This window comes from Octodon degus, unplaced genomic scaffold (assembly GCF_000260255.1).
Source record: "Octodon degus isolate 3935 unplaced genomic scaffold, OctDeg1.0 scaffold00037, whole genome shotgun sequence".
In the NCBI taxonomy this organism is placed as follows: domain Eukaryota; kingdom Metazoa; phylum Chordata; class Mammalia; order Rodentia; family Octodontidae; genus Octodon; species Octodon degus.
In genome coordinates, this window is record NW_004524613.1 from 9,426,045 (window position 1) to 9,453,969 (window position 27,925).

Sequence of the window (27,925 nt, forward strand, 5' to 3'; positions counted from 1 at the left end):
TGACGTCACAGCGCACGCCGCATCGAGGGGCGGGGCTGACGCAATCCAAGATGGCGGCCAACGTGTTCCCGTTTCGCGACGCCCGTGCTGCTCCGGATCCAATACTGGAGGCCGGGCCCGTGGCACATGGGCCAGTGCCGCTGGTATTAGACAATGGGTCGTTCCAGGTTCGCGCTGGCTGGGCGTGCCCTGGGCTAGATCCGGGCCACGAGCCGCGTCTGCAGTTCCGCGCCGTGTGCGCCCGGGGCCGGGGCGGGGCTAGGGGCGCTACGGGCCCACAGGTGGGCAACGCGCTGGGCAGCTTGGAACCGCTGCGCTGGATGCTGCGCTCGCCCTTCGACCGTAATGTGCCGGTCAACCTGGAGCTGCAGGAGCTGTTGCTTGACTACAGTTTCCAACACCTGGGTGTCTCCTCACAGGTGAAGGCTGGGTGGGCTGAGGGGAGGGGAGGAATGAGGTCTCGTCTTACTGTTGCTCTCTGGAAGATGTTACTGCAACTCTGATTGTCATTTAGTTGGCCGATCACATATTAGCCTTGACGTGTGTATGCCCAGTACTAGCAGGTGGGGGTACAATAGTGACCAAACAATGCTTTTCTCCTGGAGTAGCGGGCATATGCCGTTGTCTATTGATTGATTTGTTAACAAATAGGTATTGAACAGCTACGCTGTGGGGCACATTTATAGGCATTTGGAATACATGTGTGAACACGTTGTGCCAATGGAGTAACCGTGGAAAAGGTGATCTCGTATGAAAAGACGTGATCTGTGCCAGGATAAGAGAGGAGGCGGTTACATTTTTTCAATATAGTGGTCAGGTAGGCCTGGTGGAGAAGGTGATGAGTGAGCAGGGTCAAAGGAGGTAGCTGAGGGAACAAGCCCTTTGAGTGTCTGAAGGGAAAGTATTATGGTCCGAGGGAAAGGACGGTGATAGGCAGCCAGGAGCGTGGCATAGTCCTCGCTGTAGTGGGGCGAGAGTGGAGGGAAAAGTGGACTAGGTACTGCCTGGAAAGGGTACCAGAGGCAGTGAGTGCACACACCACATGCCTTGTAAAGCTTTTCTCTGAGTGAAATGGGGAGCAATTCTAAGCCGTTAACCAGTGGGAGGATATGATTTGTATCTCAGGAAAATCATCCTGCTCTATGAAGAATGGACTGTCATGGAAACAGGGACTGTCATGGAAACAGGGACGAGTTAGGAGGCTGCTGGAGTAATCCTGGTGAGGGATGATAAGTAACTTAGGTAAAAAGTAGCAGGGAGTTGGTAAATAGTACCATTTGGATTCTGGAGCTATTTTAAAGAGAAAACAAGCGTGGATTTCTCAAAGTTTGTTTAACTTTTGACTTAATATCCTTAAATTTGACCCTACTTTAATATTTTCCAAAACAAACTCCAGGGGGCTGGTGAGATGGCTCAGTGGTCTAAAGCACCTACTTAGAACAAGCTTAGCAAAGCACAGGAACCACGGTTCAATCCCCCAGCACCACATGCCAGCCAGCCCTGCCCCCTCGTGGGCTGAGCTGGCCACACACACACACACACACACACACACACACACACAAAACACAAACTACAGTAGAGATTGCTGTAATTGTCTCTTATCAGATTATTAGAGATCAAAATCAAATTGCCCTATAATAAAGATTGGAGATTCATTTGCGTTTTAGAAAGAGTATTCTGTTATCACTCATCTGTTTGTCCTTTTTTTTTTTTTCCCCCAAAGTAGGGCTGTGTTGATCACCCTATAGTTTTGACAGAAGCTGTGTGTAATCCACTATATTCACGTCAAATGATGTCTGAGCTCCTCTTTGAGTGTTATGGAATTCCAAAGGTTGTGTATGGAATAGACAGCCTCTTCAGCTTCTACCACAATAAGCCAAAGAACTCGATTTCCAGTGGGCTCATCATTTCATCTGGATACCAGTGTACGCATATTTTGCCCATCTTAGAAGGAAGGTGAGTTTTACTTGTGCCATTTGAGTGCTGTTTTGTGACACGTACATTTATCCAGTGCCTGCTGGAAAGAGCAAGTACTAGACTACAATGTGAGCTCGGCTTAGCTCTGACCTGCATCACCGTATGGCTATAAGTTTATCACTTTCCTGATCTTGGTGACCTTCCAAAGAGAGTTGACATAGGTGGGGTCTCTTAGGTCTACATCCACAGTTACAGGATTTTATAATTCTGATTTATGAGAAGACAGGTAATACAGTACCTCCAGATAGTAGGTGCTGAATACAAATGTTTTGAATGGGGCTAGAAGTGTAGCTAGCTCAGTGACAGAGTACCTGCTTAGTGTGCATGAGATCCAGAGTATGATCCCCAGCATTGGGGGGAAATATTTTGAATAAATTACTTCAGTTCATTTAATATAGACTATCTTGGGGGGGTCACTTATTTATTGAAATGTGAATTCCTTTAATCACCAATGTTCATATTTTTTTCTTCTGTTACAGTGCCTTACACATAATAGGCACACACTAAAAGTTTGGGTTTTTTTTCACACACTAAAAATTTGAGTTGACTAAAAGGCAAAGAATTGATTCTTTTATTGTTGGGTAAAAGACTAAGTAAAGCCAGGTGCATGCCTTTAATCCTGGCTGTCTGGGAAGCTGAGACAAAAGAATCGCAAGTTCAGCCCAGCCTGGGCAACTTCATGACATAGTGGGACTCTGTCACAGAATTTTTTAAAAATTTAAAAGGTCTAAGGATGTAACTTGGTGGAGAGATCCTGGGTTCAATCCCCAGTACTATGAAAAAGGAAAGGAAAAAATAAGAGACTAAATAGATCACTTATGCCCTGCTGCGTTTTCTTACACTGCATAAAAAGCTTTGGCTTTGCGATTTAAAGCCTGCATTTGTAGCCCAGCTAAGGATGAGATCCTTGTCTTACTTTTTCTTGTTGCTGAGATAAGATAGCCAACATCTCCAAGTTAAGAGAGGAAGGGTTTGTTTGTTTGTTTGAGACAGTGTTGACTGTGGTTACCCTTGAACTTATTTTGTAATCCAGGCTGGCCTCATCTCAGCAATCCCCCTACCTCAATCTCCTAAGTGCCCCACTGCGCTTGGGTAGGACGAGTTTAATTAGCTCCGTTTGTAGAAGTTTAGTTCACAGTCGGCTGGCTCCAGGACAGGGTAGCATGGCAGGGGGGCATCACAGGATAAACCGTTCATGACAAAGCACGGTAGGCAGGAAGCGAGTGACCAGCAACACGAACCGTGCCAGCCCTCTTACACTCTCTTATATTGTATCTTTAGCACCAGTGCCCTTAACACCAGCATCATATCTTTGATCCCAGCATCACACTCCCTAGATCCAGCCACCTCCAAAACTTTTCCTGTGACCGCTTGAGGCTTTGAGGGACTGTCTAGATACCAGCCATTAACAGTCCTTAACCTTTTTCCTTAGTATCGTAATTAACTTCGGGGAAACCTGGTTTCTCAGGTTATGCTGAAGATGCAGTGAAGTAGTGTAGATGATGGCAGTTTAAGGCAAACTAAATGCCATTGAATTTATTGAAAGTAATAATGGGACTTTTTCTTGAATTCCATGAAAATCCGTGAAGACAGAAGTCATTCTTAAGCATTACCAAGCATTCCTAAAGTATGGAGGTCTATATTTAATGAAAGCAGATAATGCAAAAATTAAAAAGTAATGTGTTATTTTGTGTTATATTGAGAGCATATTATTTTTCTTGAAGACCAAAGAATGATCGAATTGGAGCATAGCTTTTTCTATACTGGCATGTCATGGTAAGGTATGACATAGCAATGTTTCATTATGCAGCAGTTACCTAGAACTCTTACTTTCACATTAAGAAAATAAAGTTATTCAGGTTCTCTTCTCTTGGTTCATGGGAAGGGTCTGCCTCTTAAGAGGTTACAGTAAACCAGTATGTGCGCACTTAATTATTTTGCTTACTTTGATCATATGAATAGAAGCGGGTTGTGGACGGGAGGAGTTCTCAAACTCTGGCCTAGGTCAGAGTCACTTGGGAAACTTGGCAAAATGACGGTTCCCAGGCTCACCCCAGGACATCCGGGCCGTAAGAACTGGCTTTAGTATTTCCCCAGCTTATTTTGCAGTATTTGATCTGAAATACATGGTGAGTCACATGACGTGGGTGGTGGCAGTTGTAAACTATAAAGCAGTCTGCCTCTTTAAATCAAAATAAATGCTAGAGTTTTTTGAGACCTACAGTGGGAACTGGAGTGTGTGTTCTTTTATTGAGCCTCATTGCCTTCTGAGACTTGTTAGGAGTCAGAATTCCCACTTTGAGTGAGAGGTTGTACCAAGGGAACTTGAGTATGTTGCAGCTGTCAAGTGTTATGTTCCCCTGATGGTCTGTTTGTCTGCATTAAATTCTCCTACTTACCCTAAGATGGTTCATTTTTTGTCTTTCATGATGCCAAAAATTTCAGTGTTGTTTTCTACCACTTGGTTGCAGGCTAGATGCCAAAAACTGCAAGCGTATCAATCTTGGAGGAAGCCAGGCAGCTGGCTACCTTCAGCGACTCCTCCAGCTGAAGTACCCTGGCCACCTGGCTGCCATCACACTCAGCCGCATGGAGGAGATCCTGCACGAGCACAGCTATATCGCTGAGGACTATGGGGAAGGTACTGGAGGGGTGCCTGCCTGCAGCTTGAGGGTGGTATCAACCTTTGGACTGTTCCTTAAATTATTACCTGAGTGCTGGGATTACAGACATGTGCCACCATGCCCAGTTGTGATTGCATTTTAAATATACAGTCAGCCTTGATTTTTTTTGTTTGTGTTTTGGATAAGCCAACTTGTTCATGTACTTCATGAGGGTCATTGCTGTGTGGTTTTCTTGTACTGTCTTTTAGCGTCAGGGTGATGCTGGTCTCATTAAATGAGTTGAGAAGTGCCTTCTTTCTGAAAAGACTGTGTAAATAAAGTTATTTTTCTTAAAATGTTTAATAGACTTTTCCAGTGGTACCATTTGAGCCTAGCCTAGGAATTTCTTTTTCTGAAGGTTTCTAACTATGAATTTAATTTCTTGAATAGACACAGACTATTCAAATAACCTCATTAATGATGTTATTATTCTACTTTGTTGTTGTTTCTGTTTCTAAAATAGAAGTTTAGGGCTGGAGAGATAGCTTGTTGGTCTAAGCACCTGCCTGGCAAGTTAAAGGACTGGGTTCAGTCGCTGGCACTGAAACTGGGCATGCTGGTACACACCTGTAATCCCAGCTGTACGGAAGCCGAAACAGGAGGATCACTGCCAATCTGAGCTGCATAGCGAGACCCTGTACTAAATAAATAAAATATTTTTTACTGAAAAAATAGAAGCTTAGATTTACATCATCAGAAAAATTTCATTCTGTGAATTTTTCTATCAATATAACTATTGTATCCCACAAATTTTGTTACATTTTTATGGAATCAAATATTTTCTAATTTCCTTCAAGACTACTTATTAAGCAATTGATTATTTTAAAAAGTGTTGCTTTGTGTACAAGTGTTTGGATTTTCCTGTTAATTCTCTGTGATTTCTACTTTAATTCCGTTACAGTCGAAAAACTTTGTCTGATAACAATTGTTTGTTTTATGACCCAGGATAGTCAAGTTTGGCAAAAGTTTCTTACATACTTGAAAAAATTATATATTATATTCCAGCTGGGTATCATGTTCTGTGGTGTCACTGAGGCCCTGTTGGTTAATAGTGGCGTTCAGCTCTTGTGTGTCCCTGTTCATTTCCCTTCTGCTGGCTCTACTGATAATGAGAAAAGTATATTGACTTGTTTGGTGGAACTGTAAATGTCCTTGTTTTTTCTTACAGTTCAGTTTCAGTGAGTTTGTGTTCTGGTGACATTTTGTTTTTGTTCTATATTGGGGATTGAATCTAGTGCCTGGCACACAGTAGGCAACTGCTGTGCCGCTCAGTTACATCCTAGCCCAGCTGTGCTTTCAGGTGTCTGGCTCTTGTTGGGCACAGGGTTAGCGTTCTGATGTCTTGCTGCCGTGCTGACCTTTTATCACTGTGTGACACCTCTCTTTATCCCTGGCAATTCCCTTTACATTGAAGTCTGTTCAAGCATTCATATAGCCACTCTAGCTTTCTTTCGATTAGGGTTTGTTGATAGATACGTCTTTATATCTTTTTCCTTTTATCTACCAGTATCACAGTATTCAAAGTGATTTTCTTTTCTTTTTTTTTTTTAATTTTTATTTATTTACGTGTGTGTGTGTGTGTGTGTGGCCAGCTCAGCCCACCAGGGGGGGGGCTGGCTGGCATGTGGTGCTGGGGGATTGAACCGCGGTCCCTGTGCTTTGCTAAGCTTGTTCTAAGTAGGTGCTTTAGACCACTGAGCCATCTCACCAGCCCCCCAAAGTGATTTTCTTAATAGTTGGGTCAGTTTTTAAAAGTTCATTATGTTATTCTTACCTGGTATATTATAGAACATTTAAAATTAACTTGTTCACATTCGGATTGAGGTTCACCATTTTATTTTTGTTGTTGTTGTGTTCCTTCAGTTTATTCCTTTGCTTCTCTCTGCTACTTTTAAGGTTAGTTGGACTTTATTTTTTGTTAGTTAGTCCATTGTAATGTTTATGTTTGGCCAGACATATAGCTCACTGACACAGCGCCTGCCTGGCAAGTATGAGGTCCTGAGTTTGGTTCCTGTGGGGGGAAAATATGTTTGTTTTTTTTTAATCTTTATCTATGTTTTTATTTTTTATTTTTTTAAAGTACTAGAGATTACAGTAAGTAGAACTTTTCATTTAGTATTAATATGTACTACTGCCGGCAAAATTCATCCTTCCCTGTATATGTTGGAGTTGTGTATTTGAATACATTGGGAGCCATCAGTGATAGGCTTGTCTAAAATTTTAATTTAACTTATTTGCTTTTGTGGTAGTGGGGATTGAACATAGGACCTTTGCACTAAACTACATTCCCAGTCCTTTTTTTTTTTTTTTTGCGGTATTGGGGATTGAACTCAGGACCCTATGCTTGCCAGGCAAGCGCTTATTCTACTGAGCTATCTCCCTGGGCTCCCAGTCCTTTTCAAGGGACTGAGTCACTAAGTTTCCCTGGCTGAGCTTGAACTTGTGATCCTCCTGCCTCATTCTTGCAGAGTACAATAATAGAATTTTTAGTTCCAGTCATCAAACGTATTATAAAGAACTCATGATGAATTATTCTGTTATGTTTTACCAGATTTTCATCACTTTCTCTTTATTCTTAATGTTTCAGGCTTCCTTTTAGTAAGAAGAAATTAACTTAGTTCTTTTAGTACATGTGCTGCTGAAGCAAGCACTAGCAAATTCTTCTGCAGTATATTGTTAGCATGATGTCTAGGTTTTATGGCTATATTAGTTGACTGAATGGATTCAGAATTGGCAGGGGTATGTTTTCTCTATCTTGAATCATAGAATCGTAGGATTTTTCCTGTATGTAGAATCATAGGAATTTTTTCTAATGCTGGGAATCAAACCCAGGGCCTTCTGCATGCTCGGCTGGTATTGACTTTTTGATTTTCGTGTTGATAGTGTTTGCATTTCATAACTTCCAAAATTGTTCTTTGAAGAATTGCATAAGTGGCGGTGCCCAGATTACTACGAGCACAATGTCCACAAGATGCAGCTCCCATTTTCCAGCAAGCTCCTGGGCAGCACTCTGACATCTGAAGAAAAGCAGGAGAGGCGGCTGCAGCAGCTGCGGCGGCTGCAGGAGCTCAATGCCCGGCGGCGGGAGGAGAAGCTGCAGCTGGATCAGGAGCGGCTGGACCGGCTGCTCTATGTGCAGGTGCTGGGCATGCAGGTGTTGGGCGGCAGGTGCTGGGCGGCAGGTGCTGGATGTGCAGGTGCTGGGCGGCAGGTGCTGGGCGGCAGGTGCTGGAAGGCTCCCTGGCCCACTCAGCAGGGGTTCTAAGGACATTTTTTTCCTCTACATTTTTCTCTCAGCCATAAAATCAGCCTTGAAAGTCAGCTTTGGGGTTAAAAAGGAATCCAAGGGGATGGTTGGAATTATGGTCATCGGTATAGAGTATAGCATGGCAGAAAGTGTTTCTGAAAGCTATGGACTCCAGCTTTATTGATTTGGGTTTGCCATGTAATTCTTTTTTTTTTTTTTTTGGCTTTCTGATTTAAGTGTAGTGTGCATGATGCAGAGCACACAAATCTTAAGTGTGATCTCTATGAATTTTCGTACCCCTGTGTCTGCTATCAGAGAAACAGCATCACCAGGCTCCCTTATATCTCCTCTCAGTCAATAATTACTCCCCCAGAGGTGACAACATTTCTGACATCTGTCATCGTAGATTACTTTTGCACTGCTAGTCCACAGAGCTGGAGAGGAGTGCAGTCGTATGAGCTGCTGTGGGAGCTCGAGACCTGATTCTGTGGTGCGCAGGCTAGGGGAGCCTCACAGCCCTTTCTGCTGCACTTGTTTCCTTCTTGCTTGTGCTTCTGCAGTCTAATGGTTGCTCTGGTTGCAGGAGCTCCTGGAGGATGGCCAGATGGATCAGTTTCACAAAGCTTTGATAGAGCTGAACATGGACTCCCCAGAAGAGCTGCAGTCTTACATACAGAAGCTTAGTTTGGCAGTGGAGCAGGCGAAGCAGAAAACCCTTCAGGCAGAAGTCAGCCTCGAGGTGGATGTGGTAGACAGCAAGCCAGAGGTGACTGTGCTTTGGGAGGGAGGCTGCCCTTCTGAGGGGGAGGAGTATCCAGAGGGCTAGCATGGAAGAGGTTGTGACCAAGCCTGGGGGAAGAGAGAACAGTGTGATGAGTGTGGTCCCAGGGAGCATGGGTGTCAGGAGCAATGGCAGGGACCTTGTACAAACTGAAGTTCTGACTAGAGCGATCCTCCCCCCCTGCCGCCGTGGTGGTGGTGGGGAATATGTGCATACAGACCAGGGAGAACATTTACACACCAACCCTGTATGCTGTCTTAAACCTGAACCTGCTCCCCTGATTATCGTTTGATAATCTTGGTCTGCCTTTAACTCATGTTATTGAAATACTGTGGTTGAGTGTTTACTTACTGGCTTTCCGTCTTGGTGTTCCTTAAGGACAAAGCACATGCTCCACACATAATTTATGAATTATTTACAACAACTAGTAGATATGCTAATTGTAAGGCTTATAAATTGACCTAAGATTAGATTTTTGTTAGATACTAAAGACTAACACGAAAGAAGTTCCTTTCCTCCTTTCTGTTCTCAGGCAGTGAATTGTTAACTATTGATGTAGCCAGAAGTGTAGGTGGCGGATCTGAGCTCAGGCCCTGGGTAGCATGAATCCTAAGGCCTTGGGGCCTCTCTGGGGAAGTGTGGCTTGTAGATCCCTCGGTGCAGAAGTCATTGGCAGGATCTCGTGACTTTAAATTTGGAACTAGTTATCTTAGAGCTTCAAAACAAAGGAAATTAGTTATTGCTCTGTAACATGTTTGAGACAGATTTAAACAAGTTAGCTCTTTTTGTTTTTGTTTTTAGATGAACTTTCTTTAAACTACTGATTGTCTGTCTGTCTGATTGATCGGTTGGTTGGTTGGTTGGGTTTTTTTGTTTTCTTTCAGACAGGATCTTGTTAGGTAGTGCAGGCTGGCTTTAAAGTCACTGTATAGCCCTGGCTGGCCTTGAACTCTTTGCAGTCCTCCTACCTTAGCCTTCTGAGTTCTGTGTTTTGCCTTTTTTTTTTTTTTTTTCTTTCTTTTTCTTTTTTAAGAAAGAAGTAGTAGTGCTAAAAATCCAAGTCCATGTCTTTTGAAGCTGGGTAGTGTTTTGCCTTTTTTTTTTTTTTTTTTCTTTCTTTTTCTTTTTTAAGAAAGAAGTAGTAGTGCTAAAAATCCAAGTCCATGTCTTTTGAAGCTGGGTATAGTGTGGTCTTTTTTTTTTTTTTTGGCGGAACCAGGGATTGAACTCAGGCCCTTGTGCTTGCCAGGCAGGCGCTTATTCTGCTAAGCTATCTCCCTGGCCCGTGTAGTGTGCTCCTTATCAGTGATGTCACCATTGTCTTTGGCTTAATATGAAGCTCATTTTTGTAGCACAGACCCTGACTGGAGGCTGCCCATAGTGCCTGTTCATAGCCTTGCATTCTCTGCCTTCAGTGACAGGATGCTGACTGCGCAAGAACAGTAGCTGCCCATGAGCATGCCTGTTGTAGGGCAGAGCCTGAGCTGGGCTTACTAGGTGTCTGCCCTTACTGGATCACTACCATTTAGGAGAGAAGGGGCATTTATCATCCCATCCTATGTGGCATCCCATAAAAGCTTCCCTTGAGTCCCTGCACCTCTGCATTTCTTTTCCCAAGATTTGGACCTGTGTTTCATTTACCTGCCTCTTTTCTCTTCTGGCCTCCCTAAGGATAGGGCTCAAGCTTCATAGCTGTGGTGTATGCAGATCCAAGACTGGTTTGTCTCTGTTATATATTCATCCATATTTAGTTTTTACTATGTTTTATATGTCAGTAGGACATAAGTTTCTTTATACCAGAGAGGTACCTTGAAGCCACAGGCTGGTAAAAAAATGTCAGGTTTTAAAGGGAAAAAGCAGAGGCTGGCCAAATAGCTCAGCAGATTAAAGCACCTGTAAGCAGGCGGAGAGGCCGGGGCGATCCCCAGGCCTGTTCTGCCAGCCCTACCTCTGGAGACAGTTGAGACTGGGTGTGGTGGCGCCGCCTGTAATCCCAGTGCTTAGGAGGCTGTAAACAGCTGGATCACTATGAGTCCGATCTAGTAGTGAGACCCTGAACACCCTGTAGACCCTTCCCTAAAATACAAAAAAAAAAAAGGAAAAACAGTTTTGAAGGTGTGATTCCTGAGCAGTTGGGTACTAGGTTTTCCTTTTATTTCTCTGCACTTCCCTGTTCACAGATACTTCCTCGTACTCTGTTTTGTGCTTTGGAGACACATAGCAGATCTCCTTGGCCTTGGGGAGATTTTGAAATGTTGTTCTTCACTAGATTTCTCTGATCTGTCTTCAAAGTTGTAATGATGACTCAGCATTTTGGGTTACGGCAACCAAAACTCAGGACCTTGTACTGCTAGGCAGGTGCTGTGCCACTGAGCTACATCCCTAGCCCCAGCCAACATTTATTTAAGGTGATTATTAGTGATTAGAGTCAGTTACTGTCACGTTCATGGGATGGATTTGACCATGATGTTGCTTAGCTGGGTCTACCTTTCAAAAATTATTTATAGTATTTCAACAACATAATTCACTTGGAATGAAGAGAATGCACGTATAGAATGTGAACATAAGTTCATATTGAATCCATGTAAGCAATTGTGGCGGCACAGTTACGTTTCAGACACCCCGTGATAAGTGAAAATCAGTGAAGCAGCGACATTGTATTTAGACTAATATTTTTTGAAAACCTATAAAACAGTGAGTCTGCCAAAGTCAAACTGCGAAATAGTGAGGGACTGCTGTATTGTGTTAATGTCGCTGGGAAGTTACAGTGTTTCCTAACAGTTGTTCCTGAGGAAGATCTGTTGTGGCTCTTGCTCAGTGAAATCATCCCTGTGAGGTGCCTGCTAACAAGGAGCAGGCTTTGTTAGTATTCTTAATGAAGTATTTAAACTAGAGGGTGGTTTTTTTTTTTTTTTTTTTTTTTTTTTGCTTTTCATAGCTACAAACAGCATGAGAGGGCAAAAGGGGGAGAACAGAGTTTTAGAGCATCGTTGTTTGTTGGAAAACACAGTGGGCCAAATACAGAAAGTTCTCTCGTGTGGTTTGACAAACTCCTCTTGTTCAGTTCGAAAGGAACAGCCACATGAGCGTTCCTGAATGCCACACGGTGCATGTGGTTTGCTGGCAAGCTCGTCGGGAGGGAAGCCAGTGTGGTAGAGAAATCTCTTCTTGGGTGCGTGTGCTGGACATTGAAATTAGCAGCTTTGTTCCTCTCTGTGAATCTTATGAATTGTGATAAGTAAACACTCTTTTTAACTATTTCTAGTGAAGCTAAGAAGTTATCTTATTTGTAAGATGGTAAGTTCTTGAATGTAGCTAGACAGAAGTGAATGATAAAACTTACATTGTAAGTGAAGAAGTTTCTTTGATTGCAAAGTTGTGTAATTTCTGTTTTCTAGGGAAATTTTGAGAGTGGATCTCAGGGACCCACCACTTAGTACCAGGTACAATATATTAGTGGGACACCAGAGATGCAGAGATGATTAAGATACGATTCCTGCCCTCCTGGGTACCCCAGAAAAAGGGCAGAGGATGTATACCTTACTGACTGTTACGAAGCATATCAGATCCGTGGTAGCTGTGCGGGGATACAGGTGGATGAAAGCATCATGTCCTTTCATGACTGTCCTTGGAAGTCACCTGGCAGCATTTACCCAGTACTTGGTTGGACTCATCATGAGCTCCTGCTGAGACTGAAGGGAAGGAAACAGAAGTCCTAGTTTCTCGAGAGTGTATCCTTCATGGGCTAAGGAAAGCAAAGTGGTCTGCACGGGAAGAGACTTTGTGCTTTGCCAGCTATGGCTTAGAGGTCTCAGGGTTTTTGTCTGTAGTTACTTCTAATTCACAGATACCCTCTGTTTATCTCCAACCTAATACAGCTGACTTATTGAAGTGGCCAAATGATGTGTGTGTATGACAAGAAGGAAGGAAAGAGAGTGTTCAGTGCTCACCTGCTGCTGCCCAGGAGTTGACATTGCCACAAGCCCTGCTTAAAGATGGGGAGGCAGAGCAGACCTTGCCAGCGGTGCCACGGTGGTGCTTGTGTCTGGCTGATGTTGGAGAGCTGGATTTGCTGCCTCCAAAGGCTGACTGCTCTGTTACACTAACCTGACTTCTGGGTGTTCTTAAAGGGAGGTTTGGTGATACACCCTAGTCCTCTCTTGGGACCCCTCCAGGGGTCTTTTCTGAAGTGATGGGTTTAGTGGCATGCCTGCAAGGGCACAGGCACTCCCAGGGCCTGGGTTCCTTTCTTGTGAGGGTTGCTGAGTGTCTTACAAATCAAAAGTGGTGAGCTATAAGAGGAATGGGCTCTTAAGCCCCTGCTTGGGCAAAGCAACCTGTCACTGATATTTGCTGCTCTTTCTGCTGAAAGTAGAATCCCTTGCTCATCTCTTATATAACCTGCTCAGATCTTGGGGTAGATACTTACCACTACTAAAGCCTCAGGTTCTACTCATGCTCAGACTCCTGATTTGTAGGATTCTGTTGTAAGGCTGAAAAGAGACTTTGGAGCTGAGCAGTTCTGTCCCCTGCCAACTTTAGTCATGTGATGTGACCTTGGGTGGGTTACTTCCCCTGCCCGAGCCACAGCATCCCCACTTGAGAGATATATAAGTGACTTCTGCAGTGTGGATTATGTAAGTAGCAGGAGTCCCTCCTCTGTGCCTGATTTGGTATTAGAGTATTGGGACCTGCTAGTACAGGACAAATTGTTAAGATTATTAACATTGGCACCTATGTTTATTGACCATTAAGAGATGTATTTTAAGACTAGGTGTGAAGAAAAAAAAAGACTAGGTGTGGTGGCATGCACCTGTAATTCCAGCATTTGGGAGGCTGTAAACAGGAGAATCACTATGAATCCGATCTACATAGTGAGACCCTGAACACCCTGTAGACCCTGCCCTAAAATACAGGGGGAAAAAAAGTTGTGTTTGATTTGTGGTAGTCTAACTCCTCTGTAGGACAGCCACTGTCATGCCCTGTACCCGAGAGTTGTGTGTGTGGTGTCACTGGTGCGTGCAGCTCATTTTCCATGGAGCCCATCCTGGAGTTGGCTCCATCAGAAGGCTTCAGAGGAGCCAAGAGTTGGTGAGGCTTGTATAACTGGGAAAGGTTTTTCAGGCTGTTTGTGGGTGTGCTTTTTTAGTTTAGAAAATGTTTGTAGTTTTTACGTAAGTTTTTGAAACATTATACAAGATCCTAATTCATTTTCAAGATAGTGGATAGAACTAAGGCTTGCCAGAGGCCAAGTCTGTTTGTTTATTCTGTTCTGTTCTGTCCTTAGACCCCTGACCTGGAGCAGCTGGAGCCATCTCTGGAAGATGTGGAAAGCATAAATGATTTTGAGCCTTTGTTTTCTGAAGAAGCACCTGAAGTAGAGAAGCCCATCGCCACTGTCCAGGTTTGATTCCTGCTATTGTGTCATATGCACGCTTTAATGCTGTGGACGTAATGATTGGTCCAGTCTGCTTTTTTAGGAATCCATACTTTAAGTCTTTGTTACAGTTTCTAGAAGAGGTCCTTGCAGTGTGAGTCAGGGATTTTTCCCTGTCATTGATTGAGATTCCTATACCACAGTCTGTGAATCTAGTAGAAACTTTTTACCTAACAAACTTTTCACAAAGAGTTGGGGTTGGGGTCCGGGAGATGGCTCAGTGGAATAAGCGCTTCCCTGGCAAGCGTGAGGTCCTGAGTTCAATCCCCGGTTCCGCCAAAAAAAAAAAAAAGAGTTGGAGTCTTCACACCTGCAAACTGGCTTTCAGTGCTGCTGTTCAGTAATTTTGTTCAGTGATACACACATTGAAGCTGGTGTACTTAATCATCACTGGAGTGTCTATTCCTTTGGTCACAGCAGCTGACTGACGTGAGGCTCCCAGGAAGAGAGAGTTTTTGCTATGCAGAGACCAGGAAGGCTAACACAGGCACTGGGTGGAGACATGGTCTTCCCTGCTGGCCTGTTCAATGCAGCTCTACATGAAGTCCCTTCCTGCAGTTCGGGGCCATGGCCTGGTGCAGTGTGGGAGTCTGTAGTTCAGAGGTTGGGTGAAGGTAAAAAAATGAATTTTCAAGTCCAGGAAGTTGAGAGCTATTCAGGTGTGAACAGAGAACAGAAACTACATTGGTTTAAGTAATGCAGTTTGAGAATACTGGCAGCTGGGATGGTTGTCATGGTCTAAAAATCTCTCTCAAACCTTGGGTTTTTAAAGCCCGTGTTTAACTTGGCAGCGTATCATCAGCTGTTTGTTGGGACAGAAAGAATTCGCGCTCCAGAAATTATTTTCCAGCCATCTCTCATAGGAGAGGAGCAGGCAGGGATAGCAGAGACTCTTCAGTACGTTCTGGACAGGTAAGACAAAGAGACTTCTTTCCCTTGTACTTTCCTGAGCTGGCTTGACTGACCTTATCAAATACAAAAGTTACATTTCTTGTTATATAGGTCTTATTTTATCTTGGTCTTAACTATCCAGCAGAAAAGTATAAAAACAAGGTATATAAAGTAAAGCCATATTAATATGCTGAGCTGTGAAAGGCTCAAGTCAACACCTGCGGATAACCCACTACGATTGTGGACTGCTGGACTGTGTTGAATTGTTTTGCTGAATTCAAGCACCTATAATATTTAGATGCCAATAGAATACCCATCTCTGACAGGACTGACCTGGAGAGGGGGGATACAGAGGAAGGACCATTTTGTATTTGTATATACAGAATAGTTAGGATAATGTATGGCTGCTTTCGCTTGGTTCAGTGAGAGGAAGGATTTGTAGTAGTAGTGTTTACACAGGATGTCCAGCCTGCTTGTGCTGTGGATGACCACTGAGAAGATAACAATGTGCGATGTATTAATTATTGAAAATGTTCTATTAATCAGCTTGGAAAGTGTCTCATTGATATTTGTTTCTCAATAAAAAATAAAATAAGTACTTTTCTGAACCATTTCCTTGAGTTTTGCATTGAAAAGATTGGCTGATTGGGTCCTTCAGGAGTCTGCCTTGCTCTTCTCACTGTTTTGATAGCCTTCCAGGCTGCAGTGAAAGTCTTAGCAACATAGTAACGTGTGCTGGCTTTTATGTAAAACCACATTATTAAAGACTAAAATATTACAGTGCTTATGAACACTTCCTTCCTTGTGGGTATTGTAGTTATACAAGAGTTTACATTTCTATAAGTGTGCTGCCTCCGCCCACCTACACCATCATGTTTGCAAGTGGGAGTTTGTTTTAAATGGACAGATAAGGATAATTTTATAGCGCTCTGGCTACTTTTACTAATGATAGGATGGAAGTGAAAAATCTACCTAGCAAGGAAAAATCTCTTTTCGTTGTTTTTTTTTTTTTTTTTTTGAGTGGCTTTGACCTTTTTCTTAATCATGGGTGGAAAAGTGATTATGCATGCATAACCAAAGATGTTATTACAAAGACACTGAGTGTGCTGGCACATCCTGGTAGGTCCAGCTACTTGGGCTGACATGGGAGGATTAGCGGAGCCAGAGTTGGAGACCAGCCTGAGCAACAGAGCAAGAGCTCATCTCCAAACAGAACAAAACAGGGACAGATGGAAAAATGAACCTTCAACCCAAAGGGGAGGCAGAATGGTTCCTGACGTATAAAAATATGTCAGCTTTTATTGTAATGTATGGAAGTTAAAAATCTTAAATGAATTTTTGAAAGACTTTATGAGGGGCCAGCAGGATAGCTCAGCAGTCTAAAGTGCCTGCTGAGGCAAGCTTAGGCAAGCCTAGGGACCGTGGTTTGATCCGTGGCACCACATGCCATGCCAGCCCTGCTCCCAGGGTGGGCTGAGCTGGCCACAAAAATAAATAAAATAGAATAAAAGATATTATGAGAGTACAAACATTCTGATCATGTTAAAGAAATGAAATAAGGTTTTGACTAGATAATTAGAAATACTGACATTCTATAGAGATGTGGATAAAAAGTTTTTTTTTTTTTTTTTTTTTCTCCAAATGCCTTCAGGGCAGGTTTGGCTGGCTTGAGTTGTGGGGATCGAACCACAGCAACCTGAGGCTGACTGCTTTGTTGAAGCAGCCACTTAAAGAACTGAGCTATGGGGCAGGCCCCCAAAAAGTTTTTATGTTAACTTTTTGATTAGTTGTTTTCTGCTTTGTGCCACCTGTAATCTTTAAATATTTAAGTCAGGTCATTTCTCTCTTAGGTACTCAAAAGATACTCAGGAGAAGCTGGTCCAGAACGTTTTCCTTACTGGTGGGAATGTGATGTATCCTGGGATGAAAGCCAGGATTGAGAAAGAACTGCTGGAGATGAGACCCTTCCAGTCTTCTTTCCAGGTATTGACTGTTCTTTAGCTGACCATTTGGAGAATACTGTTAATTGTTTTTTGATTTAATTGGTTTTTGACTTGTGAAAGGTAAAAATCTAAATGAGAAAATTTACTATATAACCCATCATCCAGGGATATCCACTGTTAACATTTTTTGTGGCTTTCCTTCTAACCTTTAATCTACATTTAGTTGTTGAAGCAGAATCACCATCATGCTTTGCATACTGTTTTTTAGTTGAAAAGATTTGCATATCATAAAATTCAGAGTATACATTAAGTCATTTTCCTTAGCTACAGTCAAATTTTCTGTCATGTTTTCTGTGCAAACCTATCATGAACATTTTCCCATGTCATTGTTTTGAAATGCTATACTTGAATGACTGCCATATGAATGTCCCATAATTTACCCACAGAATTTCTTTTTTTTTTTTGTCAAATAGAAGAATTTTGTTTTATTTTTATTTTTTTATTTTATTGAGAAACAAATAGCAATGAGACAGTGTCAAAACCAATTAATAGGACAGTTTCAATAGTTAATACATTGTATATTGTTTTTTGTTTTTTTTTTTAATTTTTATTTGTTTATTTATCTATTTATTTTGTGTGTGTGTGGCCAGCTCAGCCCACCAGGGGGCAGGGCTGGCTGGCATGTGGTGCTGGGGGATTGAACAGCGGTACCTGTGCTTTGCTTAGCTTAGGTTGTTCTAAGAAGGTGCTTTAGACCACTGAGCCATCTCACCAGCCCCATTGTATATTTTTGTCTTCATAGTAGTTATTCATAGTACACGATGTAGACATGATATCCTGCCCAAACTATTAGTACAAATCTTTCTTCTCATTGAATTAAGAGAAAGTAGCTGTATATCTATCCTAATTATTTTGTATATACAGATACAAAATGGTCCTTCATTTGTATCCCCTTTTTTGTTTAGTTTTTTCAGAGATGGGCATTCCATTGCCATTTAATTATTGTAGGCGTGTGAATTCAGCAAAATAATCCACTATGATTACCAAGAAATGTGGTCTGGGCTGGGTGCTGTGGGAATGCTGATATGACATCCTAGACACAGACCCTAACAGCAGAGAACTCTCTTTCTGTGGGATAGCAGCACAGTGGACAGGGAGGCACAGGGTAGTCTCCATCAGCATGCAGAGCCAGGGAGAGAGCTCAGTGGCCAGAAATGGCAGCAGGAATGAGGAAAAGATAGACAAGAATCTAAAAGCTGGGTTAGGCAGCTTTTAGATTGCCATCTGTACCATGTGGAGTGGGGTTGGAGAGGGCATTTCCAAGTGAAGGGATAGGCAGTGGCTCCTCTCCCTGGTTGGCCAGAGGACCCCATGAGCAAAACAAAACCAGATGTTCATTTGTACTTTGTAAAGTTAGCAACATGTGACACAAGTGTCACACCTGGCAAGTGCCTGCCTGTCAAGCACAAGGTCCTCAGTTTGATCCTCGGTACCAAAACTAAAACAAAAACCCACTTCAGTTGAAGTTCTCTGTATTCACCTCCTCCGAAGACACAAGAGCTGTCTTGATTTTGGTGCTTATCTTTCCTATAAAAAGTTTGTATTGTCCATCAGCATGCAAAGCAAGCTTGGAACAGAACCTCCTAAGAAGTGTAGGTGTTTGCCATCTGTACCATGTGGAGTGGGGTTGGAGAGGGCATTTCGAAGTGAAGGGATAGGGTGGGATGAGGTACAGATTAAGAATTTGTTGAGGGAAGGAGAAGGGATTGTGTAGGGATCTGTTGGTCTTAGTGTAGGAGAAATGGCAGCAGGAATGAGGAAAAGATAGACAAGAATCTAAAAGCTGGGTTAGGCAGTGGCTCCTCTCCCTGGTTGGCCAGAGGACCCCAGGAGCAAAACAAAACCAGATGTTCATTTATACTTTGTAAAGTTAGTAACATGTGACACAAGGTTGCCTGGTGACTTAACCAGACAGGATGTTTTATCTCAGGATGGAGGTAGGTTGTTTGCTTTAGGCCTGAGGCCTAGTTCAACCTACACATATTTGATCATTTGTCCAGCTTCCACAGCTCCCGTCAGAATTGAGTGGGACTAGAGCATGTGGCAGCTACACAGGTTTAGAGTCCAAAAAGATGGAGAGCTCATTGGGGTACATGGGGAGCAGAGCCTGTCATTCTGTTTAGAAGTGTGGCCTTGGTCCCCCGTGCAGTGTTTTCTGTGTTCAAGTTTTGTATATTCATGAAGTTTTGTATGTTCTTTGAGCTTTGGTCCTGACTCCGTTCCTCCTGCAACTGCCTTTTGCTGAGCCTCTGTCTTCTCGGTGATAACCAGGGGTAGTCACAGTGCCTGGATACCAGGTGCTGAGCACAGAAGCTGTGCTCATAAACCCTCTGAAGTAGCTGAAATGGGGTAGGGGTCCCCCTAAGACAATTGTAGGTATGGTGTGCTGGGAGGACTTACCAACTTCAGCAAGTAGTCATGCATACCTGCGATATATGGCGTCAAAAAAATGCAGAATAAAGAGACAGCATGCAGGCTTTTAGACCCTGCTCCCAGGAGAGTTGCACAGGACACACTTAATTCCTCCATCAAGTTAGGCCAGCATATGAAATGTTGTCAGCCAGGGAAGCTCTTGAGAAACTTCAGCAGAGAGTTTTGGTTTTTTTTTTTGTTTGTTTTTTTTTGTTTTGTTTTTTTTTGGGCAGAACCAGGGATTGAACTCAGGTCGGTGCACTTGCCAGGGAAGCGCTTATTCCACTGAGCCATCTCCCCAGCCCCGTGAGTTTTGATTTGGGGATTGATCAGAGAGGTGCCTCTTGCCTGGCCTGTACCAACTGTCTAGATGGGGAGAAGAAAAGTAGGTGTTCGGAGTAGAGACCACACTGTACAGTGGGCACCGGGCCCCTCTGGTTGGGTAATGATGGGAACCCTGCTGTGCCTGCTCTGTACACAGGCCCTTTTAGGATGTGTGGCAGGCCTGCCGTGTTAGCCCTTCTTCATGCAGCTGTTTTCTTTAGACCACAAGGGATTACATAGGAGTAAGGGAGATATTTATATATTTATATTTTAGGAAGATTTTTTGACACTGGTGTTGTGGAAAACGGAGTATCTCAAGAAATATTTGGAGCAGGAGACCAGTTAGGAGGCTGCTCCCCAGCCTTTGATCCAGCCCTCTTTGCTGTCTGCTCAGCAGCTTACATGGTCCTTTATGAAGTGACCTTGAATAACCCTGTGTCATGATCACCCCTCTCTGCGCTTCGGCTGTAGTGAGTTGCTGCTCATTCTTCAGACTTGCTATGTTTTCTTGCTTCGGGCCTTTCTGCCTGCCGGTTGTCTTTGCACAGAGTATCCTCCTGGCTCCTTCCAGTCCTCATTGTACTTCCTGCTGTCCCTGTCTTTATGCTCACCAGGCTCACCTCCACAAGGAAGATGAAATGCACTCCTAGCCCTTGGCAGCCTGTCATGTAACCGCAGAGGACATAAGGCAATGACAGAGGGAAAAGAAACGAAGGTGATTCGAGGGAGATAAAGGGAGTGTGACTGGTTGTAGTGTCATACCCCTGTCTTGGCACTCTAGGAGGCTGAGGCCAGTGAAATGCAAGTTCGAACCCAGTCTGGGAACCTTAGCGAGCTAGAGAGACCCTGTCTCAAAATGAAAGCTAGGAATATAGCTCAATGCTTTGGGCTCGACCCTTAGAACCACAGTAAGTAAATAAAGTTTAATAGATTTTTTTAAAAGGAAATGTAATGTTCAGAACTGATAATAGATTGGATTTGGGGACAGGATTTGGACTTACGCAAAGTTCCAAGATTTATATGGGGCCTCTAGCTTGACAAATGCCTTGTTCACTGGAGTGGGCACTATGAGAGGAGCAGGCCAAAGGGCGAGTGAACTCTGCTGTGGGGTGCACCAAGTTTGCAGAGGAATGCGTAGAGGAAGAAGTGCTAGAGTAGCTGCCAAGGGCCCAGAAGTGGAGAAGGGTAGATTGGCATCCACCGCGCTGGTGCTGGGGCGCTGTTCAGGAGAGCCAGTGAAGTCAGGACCGCTTAGAAGCCAGAACTGACTGCAGCCTTCAGGGGCGGTTGGCACCCAGAGAATGCCTGTGATGGAGTAAGAGAGGGGTAGCAGTGCTGGAGCAGAGCGATGTTCTGAGGTGTCAGCAGGGACTTGGCTCAGGCTGGCAGGGCTCACTGTGTGAAGGAAGCCATGGTACCTCGCCTCGCCTCAGCTCCTCTGTTCCCCTAAACATTGCTAATGTGACTCGTTCGCTGAGTTCCAAGTTCAGATGTAACAGCAGTGGCCCAACCATATAGACTGTAGATCCTGTGTGAGCTGTACAGGGCAGAGCGCCTGGGGTGCACACAGCATTTACTCCTTATCTTAAATAGAATAGTTTGTGGGGTTCGAGATGTAGCTCAGTGGTGCAGTGCTTATGAAATGTGCATGAGGCCCTGAGTGAGTTCAGTCCCCCAAGAAAGGGTTGTTTCTCTTTAATAGCAAAACACTACAATATTACTAAAATATCAGACAATCTAAGCCAAAAATTTTAGAGTTTTAGCATCTGTGAGCAGTTTTTTCTATTTTTTTAGGTCATTTTCTTATTGTATGATTTTTACCAGAAGATTGTTAACAGCTTGTTTTGTAAGCCCCACCTCCTTTTTTAAACTTTCTGATTATAGTGACAGCTTTTCTTTATCAAGTATATTTCTAATGTATTCTCGTTATGACTATATTAATCTGTTATTAACTGCAGATCTTTTTTTTTTTTTAAATTTATTTATTTATTTAATTTATTTATTTTTGTGTGTGTGTCCAGCTCAGCCCACCAGGGGGCGGTGCTGGCTGGCATGTGGTGCTGGGGGATTGAACCATGGTCCAGGTGTTTTGCTAAGCTTGTTCTAAGTAGGTGCTTTAGACCACTGAGCCATCTCACCAGCCCTGCTTTTTTTCTTTCTGTATTTATGACAGGGTCTACAGGGTCTCACTGTGTAGATTGGATTCATAGCCTCCCAAGAGCTGGGATTACAGGTGCACGCCACCACGCCCAGTCTCAGTCGCTGTCTCAGTGCGCCCCGCAGGCAGGACCAGCACAGCATGCCGGGGATTGAACCCTGGTTGCTGTGCTCTGCCTAAGCAGGTGCTTTAGTCCGCTGAGCTATCAGGCTGGCCCTTGCATGTCTTATTAATAGTAATGATGGCCACATTTATTGACTGGTCTCTACCAAGCAGAATACCAAGTGCCTTACTCTCTCGCCAGCTTTTCCTCAGCTGGAGTGGTGGGTTATCTACTTCTTAGCATGTTATCCAGTCTTAGGTAAAGGCCCTTTTCACAAGTCCCTTGCTGTGTGGCTGCTGGGCACTTGGTTCCTGTTCTCCTCTTCCTCTGCATGCTGACTCTGGTGCTGATTCTGTTTTGTGTGGCCTGTTCTTTCAGAGTTTCTGAGACCACTGGAACTCCCGTAAGGGTTGGTAGAGGGAGGAATGGAGTGAAAGAAGAGGTGGTAGAGTGAGGCACCTGACCGAGAAAACAGGAGGCCTTGACGTGAGCTAGAGTGATCCCCTCTGTGGTCAGGCTTATACGGGGACCCTCACTGGACTGCCAACCCCAGTCTGCGCCAGCCTGAGCAGTGGCAGCAGCAGCACGAAGAATGCACCCGTTACTCAGCTGTCATTTCCTCACCGCGCCTTTGCTGCCATGGCCAGAGCTGCCTTGCATCAGCCATGGCCTCTCCTGTCCTGACGCTTGCGGTTGGCAGCGTTGTGAAGCAGGAGGCCAGGCAGCTGGTCTCTTTCCCAGAGTGGCAGGCTTTGCACTGGGAAAATCACCATCTGTTTTATGAGGTTGTGCCTGGGGCACGACGACTGCTCTTTGTGGGAGTCGGGATATTCACTCAGCTTACGTGGAGCCTGCACCATGTCAGAGTTTAGTGGGTCCATCCTGTGTGTGTGTTTCCGAGGACAGAGTTAGGGGACTGTATCTGAACCTGCTGAATGTTCATGCCTGGTGCCTGAAGCCCTTCTGGTGAGCGCTTGCTTATTGTTTCAGGTTCAGCTGGCCTTGAACCCTGTGCTGGATGCCTGGTATGGTGCTCGTGACTGGGCCTTGGACCACCTGGATGACATTGAAGCCTGGGTCACCAGGAAAGACTATGAAGAAAAGGGAGGAGAGTACTTCAAGGAGCACTGTGCCTCGAACATCTATGTCCCCATCCGCCTGCCCAAGCAGGCCTCACGTGCCTCAGAAGCCCCAGCATCTAGCAAAGGCTCGGCGGCCAGTGGAAGCGGCCCTGGGGAGGCCTAGGCCTCGGGACAGTATCCCTGTACACACTGCCTTTGAGCCACATCGGCAGCATGATGGGACAGCGACTCTGCTAGGTGTATCTAGCACAAGTGGTCACACGTGGCTGCAAAGTAGCTTTCTCCGAGGGAGAAGGGGTATTGCTGCAGGAAGGGGCTTGCAGTGGGCTTTTGGCATCTGTGGAGCTCACTGTACGTGAGCTGTGGCCTCAGTTCCCACAACAGTAAGGGAGACAGGTGGAGGCTGGAGGTGTGCAGAAGGTGCAAGACATTCCTACTGTGCTACAGAAACTTTTACTTTAGAAACATTAAAAAGTTATCAGTGTAGTTATTTTATTCTTCTGAATTTACTCAGAAATTGTTTGAATGCCCAGCCGGGGGAGGCATCTCATGTGGTTCCCCTTACCAGTAGGAGGAAGTAAAAGAAGCAGCCCAGAGAAAGTCAGCAGCTGCAGTAACTGCTGCTGCAGGCCTGCCTGGTGCCCTCTTCTGAAAGGCAGAAATGAGGTCATGGCCCAGCTTTCGTTCATACTGCTTGGTTTGCTGGGAACTTTTCTATATGCTTATTGTGCCTTTGTCAATTTGTTGGCTTCTTACCTGTCGCAGGCTTTTCTGAAGATTGAGGATGACTTTTGAGTCTTGTCCATAGTCTCCCATTCCCATACTGTTACAGCTTCATCTGAAATGGACAAAGCACCCTTCTTGTTTTTTTACAGAGATTGCTTGGTAAGAATTTTAAGTGTCAAAAACACCTAAGCGGGGCTGGTGAGATGGCTCAGTGGTCTAAAGCACCTACTTAGAACAAGCTAAGCTAAGCAAAACACAGGGACCGCGGTTCAATCCCCCAGCACCACATGCCAGCCAGCCCCGCCCCCTGGTGGGCTGAGCTGGCCACACACAAAAAATGAATGAATGAATAAATAAATAATTCTTAAAAAAAAAAACAAAACACCTAAGAATGGAGCCCAGGAGGCCCCTGAACAGCTGATACTGTCATAGAATCTGTGCATTTTGACCCCGTGGAGCCTGTAGGGCCACCCTCACATGAGCTGTGCTTGTAGCCTGGCCCAGGAACCAGCTATGCCCACTGCCAGCTGGAAGTAGCCAGAGCCGCAAGCCACATGTGGAGAGGGCTGAGAACCACAGGGAATGTGACCTGGTAATGTCTAGATTTTGCAGTTTGTGCTCCAAAACTGAGAAAATAGATTTTGTTTTAAGCACCAAGCTTAATGATCATTTCTTATGTTAGCCCTTGGACACAAGTACAGATGGCCAAAGTGAGGCAGAGTGAATCAGTTAAGCCATAGCAAAAGAAATGTTTGCTGTAGAATGGGGAGTCCACACATTGGAGGCCCTGGAAACAGCGAAGGCTCAGCCAGGGGAGCTGGCGTGGCAGTGGAGGAGGCCGAGGGCCTCGCGCAGGCCTGCATGTCACCCTTCTGTTCTCTGCTTCTGTGATTTTGGATAAAGGCACCTCATGAAAGTGGGCTGCCCAGTTGTGTCCTGTAACCAGCTCACTACACTTAGTGTAACGTCCTACAAGTTCATCCGGGTTGGCACGGACGGCAGAGTTTCCTTTTCTGCAGCTGAATAGCATCTTTATGTCTGTGCCACATCTTTTAAGCCATTCACCTTCTGACGGACACTGTTGTTTCTGTGTCTTGGCTATTTTGAGTAATGCTGCAGTGAACGCAGGAATCCAGATGTCTGAGATCTTGATTTTATCCCTTTGTCTATATACCCAGAAGTCAGATTGCTGAATCATGTGGTAGTTATGTTTTTTGAGGATCCCCTGCACTGTTTCCCATCGCATCTGCACCATTATGGATTTGTACAAAATGTGGTGCAAGCATTCCAGTTTATTCATCCTTACCAATAGCATTTTCTATTTTCTTAAACTGTTTTTGTTTTTGAAACAGAATCTCACTGTGTAGCCCAGCCTGGCCTCAAAACCTTTGGCAATCCTGCCTCAACTTGCTGAGTGCTGGGATTGCAGGCATGTGCCACCACACCCAACTGTTTGCTTTTTTTAATTATTATTTTTTTTTTGGTTGTGGTTCTGGGGATTGAACTCAGGGCCTTGTGTATGCAAGGCAAGAACTGAGCTACATCCCCAGCTCTGTATTGGTTTTTTAAACTAGCAAGACCTAACAGATTTTGCTTCCCTTGTGATGGCAAATGATATTGAGGATCATTTTGTGTGCCTATTGAGCATTTGTATGTCTTCTTTAGAAAAATGTCTATTAAAGCCCTTTCCCTGGCACTGGGATTTGGCTCAGCAGTAGAATGCTTGCCTGGTGAGCTGGAAGCCCTGGGTTCGGTCCTTGGCACCAAAAACAAACAAAAAAATAAAGTCCTTTGCCCAATTTTTGATTGGATAATTTATGTCTTTGTTGAGCTGTAGAAGTTCTTTATGTGTTCTGGATATTAATCCCTTATCAGATACATGCCTTGCAGATACTTGCTCTTCTAGGTTACCTTTTCATTCATTTCGTTCTCTTTTACTATGCAGGAGTTTTTAAGTTTACTGTAGTCTTGTTTGTTTATCTTTGCTGCTATTGCCTGTGTGTTAGAGTCATATCCAAAAAATTGCCAGTCTGATGCAATGAAAGTGTTTCTGTATTTTCTTCTAGGAGTGCTATAGTTCGCTTGTCAACTACAGTGAATTTTATATTGAATAAAGAAACAAAATTAATAATTAAGTTCTGATAATTCAGAACTTTCCTCCTCCTTGCAAAGGAAAACATCTGAATATAAACATTGTAAAGACACACAAGGGAATTAGTAAAGTTAACTTATAAGTGTCAGATCTTAGTAAAACTATTAGAGGCATAGATCGGGGTAGAGTGTGTATGGGGTGTGTACAAGGCCCTGGGTTTTGATTGCAAATACTGAAATAACAAGAAAACCTCTTGAGTCCCTAGGAAAAAGACTAAAATACCTTACACAAGAAAAAATTTAGATGACACACCAGACTTTTTGACATATTCCCTCCCTCCCCCGAGAGAAAAGCATCATTTTCTTTTTTTAAAGAAAAATAAAAATCAAACTTTATTGTTGCTTTTTGCCATTTGGTAGCATTTTTACACACAGGCTTCAATCTTAGAATTACCCTGGATTCAGTAGAAAAACCTTTTAATTGAAGTTTTTGTACAATAGAAACTTCTCAGCAATTAAGATTTAAGACTGTAGGGGCCGGGGAGATGGCTCAGTGGAATAAGCGCTTCCTTGGCAAGCTCAAAGGCCTGAGTTCAATCCCTGGTTCCACCGAAAAGAAAAAAAAAAATTTTAAGACAAAAAGATACATGCAAAACATTTCTCCAGCATTTCAACTCCCACCAAAAGTAGTCGTCATAGGAGCCAGGGAGATGGCTCAGTAGAATAAGCGCTTCCCTGGCAAGTGCAAGGGTCTGAGTTCAATCCCTGGTTCCACTAAAAAAAAAAAGTAGTCGTCATAGAAGGTGTAAAAGTCACCTAACTTGACTAGGCACTTTTTAAACACACAATAAAAATATTGTCCACGAACAACATCCCAGCTCTATGGCAGGTTTCAGAAAGTCTTCATCTTCATGCTTGAATAGCGGTGGGGTGAGTAGGATCGAGATCTGGAGTGTGATCTGTATTCTCCACAACTGTAATAAGAAGGTGACTGGCTTCTGTAAATCTGATCTCTGTCCTGAGCAGCTCTCCATCCACCTCCTCCACCACGTCCTCTGTATGATCTGCTGTAGTAGTCCTGATCATCATAGCCAGTCATATCCTCTGTTATAGTAATCTCGATGGCAAGAACTGCCATGGGTAGGTCTCCCCATGTAAATTCCTGGTGTTGGGGTATGTGGTCTTTTTGTTACAGAGAAATCTCATCAAGTCCCATTCCTCTGGCACGTTCTTTAGCTTCCTTGGCATTGTCTACATTTTCAAAATACACAAAGGCAAATCCTCTTGGACGCTTAGACTGCTGGTCACACACAGTAGACACATTGGCAATTGGGCCATATTTAGAGAATACTTAAATCTCTTTCTGTGGTGTACAAGCTCAACCCAAACACTCCAAGACAACAGTTTGGATCAGGATTCGCCCAATTCCCAACATAATGCTTTCGAGTAGACATGGGAGAATGGCTGTGGCTGTGGCATCTGTGATCATCCCAACTGTAAGACCTGCTACAGGAACGTCTGAGAACGAGATCAAGACTGACCTTGTATAATGCCTTCGAGAACTTCTGGATCTAGACCTAGATTCAGATCTGGACCTGGACTTTGATCTGGAGCGCCTGGAATCTTCCTTGGAGCGAGACCTTGCAGAGGTATGCCTTGTGGATTTCCCCAACCTGTGAGCACTCCCACTTCTGAAGCAGAATGGCATTCTTAGCGTAGTGCTTTCTAATTCCAGATTACTTCTTGACTTTTATTTTTATTTCTTCATTCTTGTGTTTCAAATTCTAACTTCTTTCATCTTCCCTACTTCATACAAATTGCTCAGTATTTTATAAGTGGGACTTCTGGTCTGATAAGTAGCATGCATTCTTTTATTTTTTCAAATTTCAGCTTCACTTATTCCTGAGCTCCAAATACTAATTTATAAAACTTGCCATGTGATGACTTCCTGCATTTTCCTTCAACATTCACCTGCTTGCCGTAGTTCTGCTCCAAGGGATCATTTTTAACACCAGCATCTGTTACTACAA

At 43.9% G+C, this 27,925-nt stretch overlaps 1 protein-coding gene, 1 long non-coding RNA gene and 1 pseudogene across 2 annotated transcripts; 1 reads left to right on the plus strand and 2 right to left on the minus strand.

The window, feature by feature from the left end:
• The first annotated feature begins 34 nt into the window (after positions 1–34).
• On the plus strand, positions 35–23,564 carry Actr5 (ARP5 actin related protein 5 homolog). Its single transcript, XM_004630903.2, has 9 exons — positions 35–419; positions 1,727–1,956; positions 4,449–4,618; positions 7,562–7,779; positions 8,471–8,653; positions 13,956–14,072; positions 14,878–15,017; positions 16,847–16,979; positions 22,987–23,564. The coding sequence occupies exons 1-9, from the start codon at positions 51–53 to the stop codon at positions 23,239–23,241; spliced, it is 1,815 nt and encodes a 604-aa protein (XP_004630960.1). The 5' UTR covers positions 35–50; the 3' UTR covers positions 23,242–23,564.
• Positions 23,565–23,952: 388 nt separating this feature from the next.
• On the minus strand, positions 23,953–25,185 carry LOC111816674. The gene is made up of 2 exons (XR_002821026.1): positions 24,190–25,185; positions 23,953–23,989 (listed from the first exon to the last, which is right to left on the minus strand). It is a non-coding gene; the product is annotated as an uncharacterized LOC111816674 (long non-coding RNA).
• A 1,560-nt stretch (positions 25,186–26,745) lies between these two features.
• Positions 26,746–27,603, minus strand: LOC101578760 (annotated as a pseudogene).
• Positions 27,604–27,925: the final 322 nt, after the last annotated feature.

Bases quoted from the DNA above. Each gene is read 5' to 3' on its own strand.
- Actr5 (XM_004630903.2), top strand. From the start codon at position 51: ATGGCGGCCAACGTGTTCCCGTTTCGCGACGCCCGTGCTGCTCCGGAT. The intron at 4,619-7,561 runs GTACTGGAGGGG...TGTTCTTTGAAG, and splicing joins CGCTGAGGACTATGGGGAAG to AATTGCATAAGTGGCGGTGC. The intron at 8,654-13,955 runs GTGACTGTGCTT...TTCTGTCCTTAG, and splicing joins TGGTAGACAGCAAGCCAGAG to ACCCCTGACCTGGAGCAGCT.